Source organism: Dendrobates tinctorius, unplaced genomic scaffold (assembly GCF_039654945.1).
Source record: "Dendrobates tinctorius isolate UK_male_01 unplaced genomic scaffold, ASM3965494v1 ptg000097l, whole genome shotgun sequence".
In the NCBI taxonomy this organism is placed as follows: Eukaryota; Metazoa; Chordata; class Amphibia; order Anura; family Dendrobatidae; genus Dendrobates; species Dendrobates tinctorius.
In genome coordinates, this window is record NW_027361765.1 from 16380874 (window position 1) to 16398920 (window position 18047).

Sequence of the window (18047 nt, forward strand, 5' to 3'; positions counted from 1 at the left end):
GCAGCTTGACCGTATGGTACGCTAAAAGTGATCATCAAGCCAAACCAACTTGTGGGAGAGGCTTCTGGAAGCATGGGGTGAAGTTTCTCCAGATTATCTCAGCAAATTAACTGCTAGAATACCAAAGGTCTGCAATGCTGGAATTGCTACAAAGGGAGCATTATTTGATGAAAGCAAAGTCTGAAGGAGAAAGTTATTTCAAATAAAAATCTTTTTTTCGAGCCTTGCCAATGTTTGGACTAGATTTTAAATTTGGCTACTCATCAATATCTATATATTTGCCTTAAATTGTCCGTCATCCACTTCCGTCTGGATGTCCCCGAATCCATCGCGCCGCACCGGAAGTACGCCATTTTGGAATAACCAAGTGATGACAATTGGATCCAGGATGCAACTGCGATCCCGACCGCAGCTGGCATCCCAGCTGCCGCTCGGATGCAGGCTGCCGTAGTGATCCCGGCAGCCGCTCGGATCCCGATGCTGTGAAAGGGGTGTAACGAGGAGGTAGGGGTGTAATGAAGGAAGGGGTAATGGGAGGGATGCCGCCGGACCCCCGCCAGGACCCACCGCCTGACTACACGCGCCGGATCCTGCCACTGCCTGCCCACCTCTGTGCAGTCACAGCCAGCAGGAAAGACAGCGGCTTGAGGCCTCTGCTGGAGATTGGGTGCGGCCACCCTCTGGTGGTGCCGCACACCATCTCCAGCACAGGCCGCAAAACACCGTCTTTCCTGCCGGTTGTGACTTCACGGAAGCGAGTTGGCCGCCACCCCTAGCGCCACAAAACTGCCCCCATCGTGATGTTACTTGCCCTCCCAATGGGATAGTTTGATTAATAAAAGTATGAGTTTTCATGGAAAACACAATTGTCTTAGCGACCCCAAAATTTGGAACGGTAGTGTATTTTGGACTCTGAACCAAATAGTTTCCTATATGACTATATACTCAGAGACTCTCAGGCTGTGTGCCCACGTTGCGTTTTTTTTTTTCGTTTCCGCCGTACGTCAGAGGTCATTCGCGCAATGCATCCCTGGGAACAGAAGTTGCCGGCAGCGCCAATGAGGGCCAACAGAGGGTGAGTAGATCTCTATTTTTTTTTTATTTTAAATATTCTATCTTTACTATTGCATAGGCAGCATCAATAGTAAAAAGTTGGTCACACTTGTCAAGCACTATGCTTGACAAGTGTGACCAACCTGTCACTTTTCCAAGCGATGCTTCAAATCGCTTGGAAAAGCGCAAGCATTCTGCAAGCTAAAAACGCTTGCAAAACACTTGTTTCGCGGGAAAACGCATTCGAATTCCACATGCGTTTTACCCTGGCAGGGAGTTACGGAAATGCCGCAGACAATTCCGCAGCATTTTTTCAACGTGGGCACATAGCCCTAAGGTATGTTTTTCTTGAAAACACCAAAGCGCTTCACTGTCTAATTTACCAGGGAGACATCAAGCCACCAGTTCCTGATACACAAAACCCATGGATCAGGCAGCAGGTTCTTTTTGAAGATGTGGTCTAGCATTAAACTTTAATCACTTCCAGGACCAGGTCTGGTATAAAATAAATTGAAACGGCTCTAATTTATGAAAATGGGAGCTGAGTAGATATGCCTCAGTCACCTGACTGTTGAATCCAATCACAGGCTTCACTGGTCCTACAAAATCCACAGTGCAGTCACTTTCAAGACCGCCAAACAGAACAGCACGCTCTGGATCCACAGAGATGACAGCGTTACGCACGGTCACGACTACAGGGCCAAGCTCTAACCCTAAAGTGGCTGCCCTATGTTGTGCTCCCTGTGGACGAACTTGAGTGACATCAACCAAGGCCTTTTAAGGCCACTCAGACACTTTATGAGCTCGTTCACATGACCGGATTTTCTGTCCAAATACTGTCCATGAAAAAAACGTGCAGACGAGTTTTTCTTTACTGACGGAAATTTGTTGTGAAAAAAAAAAACAAACAACAACAACTTGTGGCACGCACCATTTTTCTTTACAAATCGGATGAGACTTGCCTATGCACCCAAAAAAAAAAATGAATAAAATTCCATATACAGCCACAGTCAGTTCACAAATTCAATGAAGTTCTGTGACATAGAAAAATGTAATTGGTTCTGTAAATAATTAATATCAGCTGCTGTAAAAATAAATGGATTGCATTACGGTTGACAAGTGAGGACAAAAATCATCCCACTTTTATGGATGAAACTCTGAACAATTTTTTGATATGCTCTTGTGAACCTACCTTGAGTGTCTGAGTATTTAGGGTAAGTGCACATGTTGCGGATTGTGCGGCGAATTTTTCCACGGGGATTTGGGAAAATCCGCAGGTATAAAGACCTGCGGTTTACCTGCAGATTAGCCTGCGGCTTTCCCCTGCGGTTTTACACCAGGACAATGGAGTAGGTGTAAAACCGCTGCAGATTCCGCACAAAGAATTGAAATGCTGCGGATTTAAAACCGCAGCAAATCCACGCGGAAAAATCCGCAGCATGTCCACAGCGGTTTCCATTTTCCATAGAATATAAAAGGTACTGTACACCGCAGCAGAAACTGGTGCGGATCCGCAGCAGAATCCGCAACATGTGCACATACCTTAAAGGTTGTATGTAGCTCCCACGTGCTTCTGAGGCCGTCATTCCACCGACTACTGTTAGCATAACTCATCTCTGGACTAGTTCACAGTACAATGCGGATCTGCACCATCAGAATATCATCTCTACGCCACCACTGATGACAGGGGCTATCAATTTTTTTTTGCCAATAATCGTATGTATGCTGTAAGCATAAATAACTCTCCTCTGATCTTGTTCACATTACGCTGCAGTAGTTCCTGGACTGGCTATACTTCAATTTCTGTGTTTGTCTACATCCCTGGTGTTAGGTCTTCTGCTGTGTCCTTGGCTACAGTCCTGGTCCCCGCTCTCGCACATACCAACCGTAAAAGTCAGCTGTGCCATCACCTTCGTTCCATGTGTGCACCCTAACCTGTGGCTAGGGGAATTCATCTCACCAGGTGAGCCCTGACAGGATGAGAGTGGGGCTATGCTTGTTATTATATAGCAGCGTACTCCTTAGGAACAAAAACTATGCCGGAAAACTTAAATGGAGAGGAGATGATCCTGAATTTTTTCATATCAATACAAATATTTACAGACATACCATTTCCTGTTTAACACCCAAGTTTTTTGAAATCATTGAAAACAATTAACCCCCCCCCACCCCAAAAAAAAAAAAAAAAAAAAAAAAAAAAATTGGACCAGCAAAACAACCTCAAAACATCTTTGAACCACCACCATATTTGACTGTAGGTACTGTTTTCTTTTCTATGAAGGTCTCATTCAGTTTTCGTTAAAACAGTAGAATGATGTGCTTTACCAAAAAGCTCTATGTTGGTCTCATATGTCCACAAGATGTTTTCCCAGCAGGATTTTGGCTTACTCACGTACATTTTGGTAAACTGCAGTCTAGATTTTTTTTTATGTCTTTCTGTCGGGGAGGGCTCTTGGGGCTTCTGCCATAGCATTTCATTTAAATGTCAATTAATAGTTTGTGCTGACAATGATTCACCCTGAGCCTGCAAGACAGATGGAATTTCTTTGGAACTTGATTGGGGCTGCTTATTCACCAGAGTATCCTGAATTGCAACCTTTTATCAATATTTTTCTGCCGTCCAGGGAGATTAGCTATAGTGCCATGGGTTGTAAACGTCTTGATTATGTTGCACACAGTGGACAAAGGAACATCAAGATCTCGGAGATGGTCTTGGAACCTTGGTAAGGCAGATATTTTTCAACAACTTTTCAAGTCCTCACACAGTTCTCTTCTCCTCTTTCTGTTCCCCATGCTTAGTGTGGCACACACAGACACACAATGCAAAGATTGAGTCAACTTCTCCCCTTTTATCTGGTTTCAGGTGTGATTATCATATTGTCCACAACTGTTACTTGCCATAGGAGAGTTTGAACGAGCATCACATGCTTGAATAAGAGTTGTTTAGTAGTGATGAGCGAGCGTGCTTGGATAAGGTGTTACTCGATGAGGACAGGAGTGTTTGTTAGGCAATCCCTGCGTGTGTTGCGACTGTCGAACAGTTGCAAGACATGCAGCCATGGGCACTCGAACCTATTTTTCAAGCACGCCGAAAATACTCGATTAGGACACGAGCATACCTTATCCGAGCACACTTGCTCATCGCTATCATTTACCCATCATTTTGGAAAGGTGCTAACAATTTTGTCCATCCCATTTGAGGTTGTGTGACATTATTTCCAGTTTACTTTTTTCCAACCCTTTGTGTTATTCCAATAACAAACCATGTGTTATTGCAATAATTGTCTGGGAGATTACTTCATTTTCTGGAAAAATTTGAAGGGTGTCAACACTTTTGGACGTTACTGCATATATTTCTATGTACGCCTTGGCCTGTCTAGCACAAAGTTTTACCACATAGGGAAACACTAAGGCTACTTTCACACATCAGTTTTTGTGCATCAGGCGCGATGCGGCGAAAAGTGTAAAAACCAGATCCGGCGCCTGTTGCCACCGGATCCGGTTTTTTCCCCATAGAGTTTCATTATCGCCGCATCGCGCCTGATGCCTATGCGGCGTATCCGGTTTTTGCCAGATCCGGCAAAAACAGCCGGTCCGGCGTCTGGAAAAAACGTTCTCTGCAACGTTTTTTCTCAGCGCCGGACCGGCTTTTTCCACAGCGCATGCCCAGACTGTGAATGTTAACCCCACAAGTGCCCGGTGAGAGAGAGAGAGATCTCTCTCTGTCACCCAGACACTTGTGAGAGATCTCTCTCGCCGGGCACTTGTGGGGTTAACACTCACAGTGTCTGGGTGAGAGAGAGAGAACTCTCTGTGGGGTTAACCCCACAAGTGCCCGGCAAGAGAGAGATTCTCTCGCCCGGACACTGAGTGTTAACCCCACATGTCTCTCTCTCTCTCCAACCCCCTCTCCTCTCCCCTCTCCCCTCCCTTTCAGCAGCTGTCTCTCTCAGCGGCTGTCTGTCCACCTCCTGCTGCGGCTCCTTTAAATCACGTCCGAGCCGTATCAGACGCCGCACACACATCCGGTGTCATGGCTGCAGGCCGGATCCGGCGGCCCGGCTTTTCGCCGCACGCCACCGGACCCCACACACCGGATGTGTGAAAGTAGCCTTAGAATTAATTGCACTATGGGGAAATTTATCACATTAATTAAGCAAGTCTATTGAAAAAATTCAAGTTTTGTGCTCTATAGTTTGAAAATATTTTCAATTTTCCCCTCATCATTATTCTAAATAGTGGTTCTGGTGCTTTACTGAAGAAGCAGGGCCTCCATTGCCATAAAAAGTTTACAATAAGTTTTGCTAATGAAGTGGCATAAATTAGATACTGGTATAGATTTGACTCGCTGTAAAGGTTATGCCTCCTTGTCGCGTTGTACTACATCACACTGTGTAACAAAATCTGCAGTAATTTTCAGTATTCGTAAACTTCTCCGTGTGCCTATGGCACCTAAGGCCTGTGTCACACATCAGTTTTTTTGGTCAGTCAACATCCGCTAAAACGGCAGATAACGGATTCATTCCTGTACTGACCACAACGTTTGGCACCGGTCCGTTATTTTAACGGATCCGTCAAAGGAAGAATTCTAAAGGAGAGAGAGAGAGAGAGAGAGAGAGAGAGAGAGAGAGAGAGAGATAGAGGGATAGATAGAGAGAATTTTTCAGCCGCCAGAACAGAGTTTAGGGTTAAATTTGCGGCTGAGTGAAGTCTTTTGGGCATGGGCAGTGAGACATGCGGATCCGGCCGCCCGAAAAAACGTTGCATGGTCCGTTCGGGCATGTCGGCAGACGTCAAAATTTTGGCGGATCCGCAAAAAAATTGATCCAACGGATGGCCATCTGTCAAGATCCACCGGTAATGCAACTCAATGGGAAAAAAAACGGATCCACCAAGAAAAATGGCGGATTTTTTTTTGCAAAACGGCGGATTTTGACTGATGGACACAAACGGATGTGTGAAACAGGCCTTAGGAACATCTTTCACACACAAAATAAAAGTTTAAAGCAACTAGTTTAGAAACAAAAGGCTGGATTAAAGCTTACTAAAAGGCCTTCACATGTTTATTAGATGACTCAAAGCAAATTGTATTCTTCTGCCATGAAAGAGCTATTGTTTCGTCACAGAAGCACTGCTTTGCCGCATGCACACGAGACCAGCTGTGCAATATAACCTGGACGAATTGAAAACTCCAGTAGGACGTGGTTACTTTTTACAGTGCAAATGAACGGTGTCTTATAATGACTTTTTTGTAAATTCCAGTATGCTATATATCGGTAGCGGATTTTTTTTTCTCCCAGAAATTGCATACATATGTATCCAGGGTGAAATACACAGCTGAATTTAGTGCAGGCGCATCTGAGCTGTGATTGGCTGCTCTAAGCAACCAAGACCTTACCGGGACAGTGGTGCACTTACACTGCAAGAAAAACATGAATGAGCGTTGTTAAATATATTCAATTCACGACTATCTAGCCATGTACACAGGCTGTCAATCACCCAATGAAAGCGTAAACACTAGTTCATTGGGAGAAAATCTTTTGTGCCACAGAAAATCATTCTCAGCGATGCATCGTCCTGGGCAAACAGGATTCGCACTGCTGAGAACAACGGCGGCCTTTGCGCACTGAGCGATTTAGTACAAACAGAGAACATCGCCCTCAACAGGGCAGAGCAGTGCACCTGCGCAAGAGACACGACAGTCAGCAAAGAGGACGTCACCGTTAGAAGATGGGAGGCGCTGGACAGGACCGAGACATCCATCAGACCAAGACCGGACACGGACCGCCCTTGGGTGAGTATAATCTAACTCATTTTTCTTCTCTTTCAGGTTACATCAGGGGCTTATCTACAGCATTACAGAATGCTGTAGATAAGCCCCTGATGGCGGTGCCAGCAGCTGATACTCAAAAAATGGGGCGACAGATTCCCTTTAAGTTTATTCATCTCGGCATGCTTCGCATGACAATCTCCGCAAGGAGAAATGATACTTCTTGGATATCATTTTTTCAAGGAAATTTTAAAAATTTATTTTAAGGACCTATCCAGGTTTGAAGTGAATTTAGGGGTCCTATATATTGGGAAACCCCCAAAATTGATACCATTTTAAAAACAGCACCCCTCAATATATTGAAAACTTCAGTCAGGTAGTTTATTAACCCTTCATGTAATTTTCAGGAATTAATGCAAAAGGACATGACAAGAATATTATATTTTTACCACCTAAATATCGGCAACTTCTGAACAGACCGCTACAGCCGGCAGACTCTAAGGCCGCTATTTGGCCGAGAATTGCCATGGCAAACATCAGGACCACGCAATCATGATCTCAGGGTATCCCAATCAGCAAAGAGGAAGCCCCCACATTCTGCTAACCATTTATATGATGTAGTCACTATTTACGGCAACATTTAAGTGGTTAAACAGATATGGACGATGCAAACACTGATCGTGGCTGATGCAGCAAGTTGCCTTTATATCGCAGGACAGTAAAAAGACTTATAGGAGGTCATTAAGGGATTAAAATCAGTTTGATTTTGTTCCTGCAAAGTCGGACAACTTCATGAGAGTACAGACAAATTTTTCACGGCTAGCATCCGATTTACATCTGACTGCAATGCGATTTTAACATTGGCTTTTACATAGAGCAATTCGCTGTCATTTACACATCATTTTCAAAGGAAATATTCGACACACGATAGATCGATAAAAACCTAGCAATTCATCTGCCACATACAGTAATATCACAACGTGACAGTTTAGAATAGGATATATACACCTAGAGTAGATGGATTTAAAAATATTACTGATCGAATAAAATCTGGCAATTGCGCAGCCGTGTACAGTAAAATACAGCAGGACCTGACAGGATAGAAGGATTACATACAGTAAATACACAATAGAAAGATGTCAGTGACAATACAATTAGTACAGCGTGTGTAGCTTACTGTACAAGTAATAAAAGATAATTTATCTGAAAAAAAAAAAAAAAAATGACGTGGGCTCCCCAGTAATTTTCTTACCCAGCAGAGGGAAAGCCGATAGCTGGGGTCAGATGTTTATAGCCTGGTAAGGGGGTAACACCAATGGAACTTCCCAGGATATTAATATCAGCTCAAAGCTGTATACTTAGCCTTTACTGGCCATTAAAAACTTCCCATGGAAAGTATACATGGCCCCTTCCTAATATCAGCCAGCAGCTGTCTGCATAGCCTTTTGCTGATTATTAATTATAGGCAGGTCCCATGTCTTTTTTTTTTTGGGAGGGGGGGTCCCATTTTAATAGCCAGTAAAGGCTAAGTATACAGCTGTGAGCTAATATTAATATCCTGGGGAGCTCCATGGGTATTACCCCCTTCCTAGGCTATAAACATCTGCCTCCAGCAGTCTGCTTTCCCTCTGCTTGTTGAGAAAATTATGCGGGAGTCCACGCCATTTTTTTTCAGAAAAATAATCTTAATAATTAAATACATGTACAGTAAGCTGCATACACTGCACTAATTTTATATGCCACTGACAGCTACAGTATATATCTACAGGTGCTGCTCACAAAATTAGAATATCAAAAAGTTAATTTCAGTTCTTCAATACAAAAAAAGAGAAACTCATGTAGTCATTACAGAGTGATCTTTTTCAAGTGTTTATTTCTGTTAATGTTGACGCCATCATTTACAATGTAGTGTAGCACGTTTGCTCCTGGTTGGCGTCCACCCCAACGCGTGTTTTGGCACGCTGCCTTCGTCGCCCCCTGACACAGGCGTGCCGAAACGCGCGTTGGGGTGGATGCCATCCAGGAGCAAACGTGCTACACTACTTTCTAAGTGATTTCCTACCTTGGTTTTACTATTTTGAACTCTCTCACGTTTTACTGCACTGCTATTTAGTAATGCTATTATGTCGCTCCAATCACTATATGTATACACAAATATTTTATGCTATGGTAACATCAATAAACTACACAGTTCTACCTTTGTGCATGTCACAAGTGTTTTTAATCCAGTTTTTTTCGTGCTCATGCATAATTTGAGAGACCCCACCCCTCTCTTGTGTGACATGCACATAAGGAGCTGTCTTACACCACGTGCCCATACTAGAAAGTGCCTGTCTTAATCCTGCTCATTTAGACACTGTTCATATGTTCAGGTTTTAAATACATTAGATAGGGACTGCTTCAATACGGGTTACCTTGACGAGGTGGAGCAGCTTGGCATAATACTTTTTTGCAAAAAAAATGTGACTAAATACCCTGTATTTGTTGTTACCTTTTATCAGCACTTGCTGACTACTGTCATATGTCTTACTGCAAGGTATTTCTGCACATTTGTCATTCTGTGCTTTTTGTTTGTGTTACAGTTCTACCTTTGTGTTACCCACTTGGTAATTTGATTTTTTGATGTCATACACTAGTTTTTTCACTGCTGCTATAGTATGATTTTTTTTTTATATATATATATATATATATATATATATATATATATATTGCACTCAGCATTATGTCCATCTATATTTCTATCTTTGAATTAATGTGTTATTACGCGCTTTGAGTTATTGTTTTGTGTGTATATTATCTGCTTACATTTTATACACCATAGTGCTCCTTTTTATACCTCTGGGTTGTGCGTCCCTTCTTACATTTTGTCATATTTAATCTTTTCATTGCTAATTGTCCTTTATTTTTACGTGTACTGAACATTAAACTGTTTACTTTTGAACTATATGATCGGTTTCATTTCTCCTTTTTTCAGCTTTATGTATTTATCGATTGTCCACACAATATCACTTTGGTCTGGCTTCTAGGTTGCAGGGTCTTTATCTTAAGTAATTTTATATTGTATACGCCCTATTACTACAGATACCCTCAACATCACTTGGCATTTCCTTTGTTACCCTTTTCTTTTACTGTACACAGAAGATGAATTGCTGGTTTTCAAATGAGAGCGATGTGTAAAAATCGGACAGCACTCACATGGTCCGAGTGCTGTACGATTTTTTTTCTCTCACCCAAAGACTTCTAGTGCGGGATGCGACCCGATTACAATTGCAGCCTGCTGCGATTTTCTTTCAAGTCCGATTGTGTTCTAATCTGGAAAAAAAAACGCAGATGAACACACAATAATAGATATAACAGTGGTCAGAATGCAATCCGATTTTTAATCTGATTGCAACCGTCCCATTTCATCGCAAGTGGGAATGAGCCCAAAGTCAGAGGTACGTGTGAAAAAAATACCATGCTCAGCAGCACATAACCTCCCACTGGATCCATGTGTGGTCAATTTTTAACATGGACCAAAAAACGTTTGTCTGAATGGACTCTAATGCAAAGCGCAGGCATGAGGAAGCCTTCTGCACTGCCTGTGACAGATCGCTGATCTGTCACAGTGACCTGTGATGTGACAGATCAGCGATCTGTTGCAGGACAGTGATGTCCCACCTGGGACTATGTAATAAAGTAAAAAAAAATAAATAAATAAAAGTAGTGTTAAAATAATAAAAAAAAAAAAAAAAAATCGCCAAATAAATTAGAAAAAAAAAAAAAAATTCCCCCAATAAATCCATTTTTTGGAAATAAAAAAAAACAAAACAATAAAAAGTACACATATTAGGTATCGCCGCGTCCCTAACGACCCGCCCTATAAAACTGTCCCATTAGTTAACCCCTTTAGCGAACCCCTTAAAAAATAAAAATAAAAAACGAAGCAAAAAATAATGATTTATTATCATACTGCCGAACATAAAGTGCAATAACGCGCGATCAAAAAGACGCAGATAAATATCCATGGTACCGCTGAAAACGTCATCTTGTTCCGCAAAAAACGAGCCGCCATACAGCATCATCAGCGAAAAAATAAAAAAAGTTATGGCTCGCAGAATAAAGCGATGCAAAAATAATTCTTTTTTATATAAAATAGTTTTCATTGCAAAAAACCGACAAAACATAAAAAAACCACCTAAATGAGGTATCGCTGTAACCGTACTGACCCGAAGAATAAAACCGCTTTATCAATTTTACCGCACGCGGAACGGTGTAAACGCACCCCCCCAAAAGAAATTCATGAAACGCTGGTTTTTGTTCATTCTGCGTGCCAAAAATGGGAATAAAAAGCGATCAAAAAATGTCACATGCCGGAAAATGGTACCAATAAAAACGTCAACTCGTCCCGCAAAAAATAAGACCTCACATGACTCGGTGGGTCAAAATACGGAAAAATTATAGCTCTCAATATGTGGTGATGCAAAAACTATTTTTACAATAAAAAGCGTCTTTTAGCGTGCGACAGCTGGCAAACATAAAAACCGCCATAAATAGTAAATCAAACCCCCCGTTATCACCCCCTTAGTTAGGGAAAAATAATAAAATAAAAAAAATTTATTTATTTCCATTTTTGCATTAGGGTTAGGTCCAGGGCTAGGGTTAGGGCTAGGGCTGAGATTAGGGTTAGGGGTGTGTTGGGATTCGGGTTGGAGTTAGAATTGGGGCTTTCCACTGTTTGGGCACATCAGGGGCTCTCCAAATGCAACATGGCATCTGATCTCAATTCCAGCCAATTCTGAGTTGAAAAAATCAAATGGTGCTCCTTCCCTTCAAGCTCTGCCATGCGCCCAAACAGTGTTTTACCCCCACATGTAGGGTATCAGCCTACTCAGGACAAATTGCAAAACAATTTTTGGGGTCCAATTTCTCCTGTTACCCTTAGGAAAATAAAAAATTGGGGGCAAAAATATTTTTGTGTGAAAAAATGTTTTTTTTTTTATTTTCACGTCCGAGCGTTATAAACTTCTGTGAAGCACTTGGGGGTTTAAAGTGCTCACCACACATCTAGATAAGTTCCGTGGGGGGTCTAGTGTACAAAATGGGGTCACTTGTGGGGAGTTTCAATAGTTTAGGTACATCAGGGGCTCTCCAAACGCACATGACACCCGCAGACCATTCCATCAAAGTCTACATTCCAAAACGTCACTACTTCCCTTCCGAGCCCCGACATGTGTCCATGCAGTAGTTTTCTCCCACATATGGGGTGTCGGCGTACTCAGGACAAATTGGACAACAACTTTTGGGGTTCAATTTCTCCTGTTACCCTTGGGAAAATAAAAAAATTTGGGACTAATTAATCATGTGAATAACAAATATACACCGGCGCTACCTAATACAAGTTATGGTGGATATGTGCAATACAGCCACTGCTGGCGAATGCCCTGGGTCTGTGCGCACCCAAGGGAGAATCAATAACAAAAAATAAAAAATATAAAATATTACACCTGCGCTGGCTGACTGAATCCTGTAATGACCATCTAAGTAGTTCATGAATAAGTAGTGTACTTCCTGTAAACTGTGGGGCTGCAGATGGATCCAGCGTGCGCCACATGTGAAGATAGCTATACCCCGATGGTAACCGGAGACGCAGCACCAAGGAGGCGTCCCTCCTATAGGCGGTGGTGCAGGAGCGTCTCTACAGCTGACAGCCGCTGGACACGCTGAATGATGGCGGCGCTCTCCGGCCGAGAGGCGCCGCCGGCGTGCAGCGGCAAGAAGGGAGGAGAACCAGGAGACGTCACCAGGGAAAGAAAGGAAGGGGGCGCGTACAGGCCAAACTAGAAGCCAACGCATTTCTAAGGTCTACGGACCTACTTATTCACGACCTACTTAGGTGGTCATTACAGGATTCAGTCAGCCAGCGCAGGTGTAATATTTTATATTGACTAATTGATCATGTTTGTGGAAAAAATAAGATTTTTTTATTTTCATGCCCAGGCATTATAAACTTCCGATCTCAATTCCAGCCAAAAACGTCAAATGGCGCTGCTTCCCTTCTGAGCTCTGCCATGCGCCCAAATAGTGGTTTACCCCCACATGTGGGGTATCAGCGTACTCAGGACAAATTGCACAATAACTTTTAGGGTCCTGTTACCCTTGTTTAGGTACATTAGGGGCTCTCCAAAGGCAACATGACACCCGCAGACCATTCCATCAAAGTCTGCATTCCAAAACGTCACTACTTCCCTTCCGAGCCCCGACGTGTGCCCATACAGTAGTTTTCTCCCACATATGGGGTATCAGCATACTCAGGACAAATTGGACAACAACTTTTGGGGTTCAATTTCTCCTGTTACCCTTGGGAAAATAAAAAAATTGGGGACTAATTGATCATGTTTGTGGAAAAAATACGATTTTTTTATTTTCATGCCCTGGCATTATAAACTTCTGTGAAGCCCTTGGGGGTTCAAAGTGTTCACCTCACATCTAGATAAGTTCCTTAGGGGGTCTAGTTTACAAAATGGTGTCATTTGTGGGGGGTTTCCACTGTTTAGGTACATCAGGGGTTTTCCAATCGCGACATGGTGTCCGATCTCAATTCCAGCCAAAAACGTCAAATGGCGCTGCTTCCCTTCCGAGCTCTGCCATGCGCCCAAATAGTGGTTTACCCCCACATGTGGGGTATCAGCATACTCAGGACAAATTGCACAATAACTTTGAGGGTCCTGTTACCCTTGGGAAAATAAAAATTGGGGTGAAAAGATTTTTGTGGAAAAAATATGATTTTTTAATTGCACCGCTGTACGTTATAAACTTCTGTAAAGCCCTTGTGGGTTCAAAGTTCTCACCACATATCTAGATAAGTTCCTTGGGGGGTCTAGTTTCCAAAATGGGGTCACTTGTAGGGGGTTTCCACTGTTTAGGTACATCAGGGACCCTCCAAACGTGACATGGCATCCAATCTGAATTCCAGCCAATTTTGCATTGAAAAAGTCAAACGGCGCTCCTTCCATTCTGAGCTCTGCCATGCGCCGAAACAGTCGTTCCCCCCACATGTCAGGTATCAGCGTACTCAGGACAAATTGCACAATAACTTTTGCAGTCCAATTTCTCCTGTTACCCTTGGTAAAATAAAAAAATTGAACCTGAAGTATTTTTTTTGTGAAAAAAAGTTAGATGTTCATTTTTTTTTTAAATATTCAAAAAAATTCCTGTGACGCACCTAAAGGGTTAATAAACTTATTGAATGTGGTTTTGAGCACCTTAAGGGGTGCAGTTTTTAGAATGGTGCCACTTTTGGGTATTTTCTATCATATAGACCCCGCAAAGTGGCTTCAAATGTGATGTGGTCCGTAAAAATAAAATGGTATTGTAAAAATGAGAAATCGCTGGTCAACTTTTAACCCTTATAACTTCCTAACAAAAAAAAATTTTGGTTCCAAAATTGTGCTGATGTAAAGTAAACACGTGGGAAATGTTAGTTATTAAGTTTTTTGTGTGCCGTATCTCTGATTTAAGGGCATAAAAATTCAAAGTTGGAAAATTGTGAAATTTTCGCCAAATTTCCGTTTCTCTCACAAATAAAGTTATTTGAATGAAATTTTACCACTAGCATGAAGTACAATATGTCACGAGAAAACAATGTCAGAATCACAGGGATCCATGGAAGCGTTCCAGAGTTATGACCTCATAAAGGGACAGTGGTCAGAATTGTAAAAATTGGCCCGGTCATGAACGTGCAAACCACCCTTGGGGGTGAAGGGGTTAAAAGCGTTTTTTTTCCCCAGCCTTTTTCACCCATTGATAGAAATGAGTTGTACAAAAAACGCTGAAAAGAAATAAATAAATAAACAGGTACCAGTTTTTGCTGCGTTTGTGCCAAAACCTGATGAAGTAGGATCAGATTTTTTTTTCAATAAAGTTTATCAGTCTGCACAATAGACAAACGTACCATGAAAAAACCACAGCAAAAGCCTGTTTGTTGCCGCAAGTTTCTTACTGACAAGAGAGCAGGTTTTGCCTTAAGAAAAAAAAAATGCATTAAAAACGCAACGTGTGAACATAGCCTTATACAAGTTTTCAAATAAGACACTGTTCACATGCCCCGTAGTTATCTCTGGTTTTCGATCTGCTCTGGCACTGGAAAAAAACAAAATAAAGTGCTCCAGTACAGGACTCATTCATTAGAATGGGAACGTTGGGGGTCATAAAAACATGTCAGCTAGTAAAGAGGCAACACTAGCTTTGTAGCTGAATCAAAAAGTATTCTGCACACCTTTTCTTAACCAGGAAAAAAAAAAAAAATACAGCAAAACGGATTTTTTTTTTTTCTTTAAGCTAGAAGAGTAAGGAAAACTTCTCCTAATGGGTGATTTCCATTCTGCATCGTTTGTTTTTTCTTTTGCAATGGATCCAGTATTAAAATACAAAATTATATATATAAATTTGCAAACAAAAGGCATGTCAACATGTGAATGGAGCTCAAGATTGCATGAAATGTGAAAAAAAGTTCTAGGCTTGACATCTCTGTATGTGCTGACATTTCTTCTGTCGTGGAATTGTCCACTACTTGAACAACCCCTTTCTAAAAGCCACTTGCAGAACATTGTTACATCAAATGAGCGCTGCAGCCAATCAGCTGTCAGTGATCAGCTGCAGCTCATCAATATTCCAGCAGTGCTAACATGTGCTCTGAAGAAAAGCTGCTGCTGTTCAGCGCTCAACGATTGGCTGCCGCACTTGTAACAACGTCCCAGTAGAACCCAGTGCTGACCGCTGGGGCAATGCTGGTGCAGGAGGTGAGTATTAGGAATCTAAGAAGGAGTTAAGTACTGGACAACCCCACCAGACATAAGACATAGTAAAGCAGTAATGAGCCGTAACCACGCTTTCATACATAGAATGTACTGAGAAAACTTAGATTGTGAAACATTACAGCCAATGGGCCTCATCCTAAGATCCCCCCAATGTCACACAGCTCCCTGCCCACTAAGGGAGTCCTGTGCACCAGGAGTGATGCTACACTGCTCAGTTACCTTATCACTACGGTGTACAATTCAAAGACTGACACAACTAAAAAGCCTGGCTCTAAGTCCCCAGAGCAGAGTACAGTCCTGGAGTAGCCGCACACCAGCTCATGAGGAAACCCCCGAGACTTCTAACTGGCGGTGCTGCATTCAGACACCGCAGTACAAAGCTCACAGCACCACAAGTGTGCAGAAGAGAGTGCCATGACCAGCGTCTGACTGGCCCACCGAAGGATTCTCCGGTGGACCCTGGCACCTGCTGGCATACAGGGCCAGCAGTTGCCCAGGGCCCCCACTGCTTCAGGGGCCCCCAGGCAGTGGTATGTCGCACACCATGCAGCTGCTAGGGGGGCCCATGCCAGCAGAGCAGCAGCGGGTGACAGGAGCCCCAGTCCCTGTTGCTAAAGAGAAATGAATATTCACTGCTTTCCACACCCACATGGGCGTGGGAAGCAGTGAATATCATTTCACGGTCTCCACTCCCCCAGGAACCCCGCCCCCAGCCCAGTAAGTCACTATGCGGCTGTAAATCAGTAAGTCTCTCGATCCATCTCTCTCTATATCTATCTTTAGCTATCTAAATATCTATTTATCCATTATCTATCTTCTATCCTTAGATCTAAAAAAAAAATATATATATATATATATATATATATATATATATCACACACTATACCCTGGGAGCGGGGGCGGGGGCGGGGGGGGGGGGGCAGCATTATACCCTATGGGGGGGCAGCATTATACCCTACGAGGGGGGGGGGGGCAGCATTATACCGTGAGGGGGTGCATTATACCCTATGAGGGCTATATTCTATTAAATGGCTGTATTATATTCTATGAGGACGCTGCATTATACTACAGTATATGAGGGGGCTGCTTTATATTCTATGATGGGGCTACCCCAACTCCTACTACATAATTAAGAATTGTACTACCTTATATTATACCTGGATATTAGTGTGTTTTACCACACAATTGGTGGTCTTGTATTTATCTCTATGTAGCTACATAGTGGGCCCAAGGTGTTCCAGTCCGACGCTGGCCATGACAATGAGCACACTGGGCCCTGGCCGGACCCCCAGAGCAAAGTACAGTCCTGGAGCAGCCGCACACCAGCTCATGAGGAAACCCCGAGACTTCTACCTGGAGGTGCTGCGCTCCGACACTGCAGTACATGGCTGTATACACACGTCCTTGGCTCACAGCACCACAAGTATGCAGAAGAGAGTGCCATGACAATGAGCACACCGGGCCCCGGTCGGACCCCCAGAGCAGAGCACCAACGCCAGCTGACAATCACACCGTTTACAAGGGATTTGGACCAAAGGAAAATGACAAACCCCATTTCCTCCTCTGTGGCTTCCTGACATCTGGCTTTTGTCTATTGTTCCCAGTGGCAGCAGTATCCTGAGCTGCAGAGCGCGGTTAACCCATCGCTGGCCGACTTACCCTGTGGAGTGTGACAGTCTGCTGCTCCCATATCGCAGTCTCTTCCATTACAGTGTTCTGTGGAGGAGAAGAAGGGACAGGTGAGTCATGTGCACGGACACCACACACAGCAACAAGTAACAGGAGCACGGAGGAGGGCACTACAACTCCCAGCAGAGCTGGACCCACTAACGGATCACACACCGGGAGCAGAGCGCTGAGCTCGGGGCGTCTCCTGGGAGGAGCTGACGGGCCGAGTCACTGCCCAGAATAACAACACAGGAGAGAAGTTGTCACACAGCGCAGCGCAGGGGCCGGGCTCAGCCGCAGCACTCACCGGAGCCCGGGAGGACGGGGACGCGCTGCCCAACTCTAGCGCTGCTCCGGCCGCTCTCCCGGATACTGCCTGTGGGAGCTCTGGCCACTTGGAAGGGGGCGGAGCTGCCAAGGCCACCCGCAACGTCATACGTCAGCGCGTACACACCAGCGCTACGGCCTGACGTAGGATCTGCCACCCGCCCCTAGCCGCTCAGCTGAGCGCAGTCCTGGCACGGAGAGGACCGCTGCGTGCTCACTGACAGCCTGCACACGAACTCCCACTACGGCTGCACAATTGCTCATAATGCGCAACAACACCTGCTTTGGAGGGGATGGTGGCCCCCTTCCCAGCCACTACGCCCTATGACATCACTACACTCCAGCAACGGACTAGCCCTGGGTCAGCAGCGCTCTCTATTTTAGAACCCGTGCAGCTGTTTTTAGATGATGAATAAGGCTATGTACACATA

The 18047-nt window shown here is 43.7% G+C and overlaps 1 protein-coding gene across 11 annotated transcripts in view; it reads right to left on the reverse strand.

The window, feature by feature from the left end:
- Positions 1–18047, reverse strand: part of TJP1 (tight junction protein 1) — a 613045-nt gene that overhangs the window by 119332 nt on the left and 475666 nt on the right. For 9 of the 11 annotated variants that reach the window (XM_073586922.1, XM_073586925.1, XM_073586923.1 and 6 more), the window contains one exon: positions 17281–17337. In XM_073586922.1, the coding sequence (XP_073443023.1) occupies positions 17281–17337 (57 nt within the window). Of the gene's footprint in view, positions 1–17280; positions 17338–17463; positions 17483–17596; positions 17741–18047 lie in introns of those variants that run through there. The other 2 variants (XM_073586928.1, XM_073586931.1) reach the window with 2 other exon arrangements.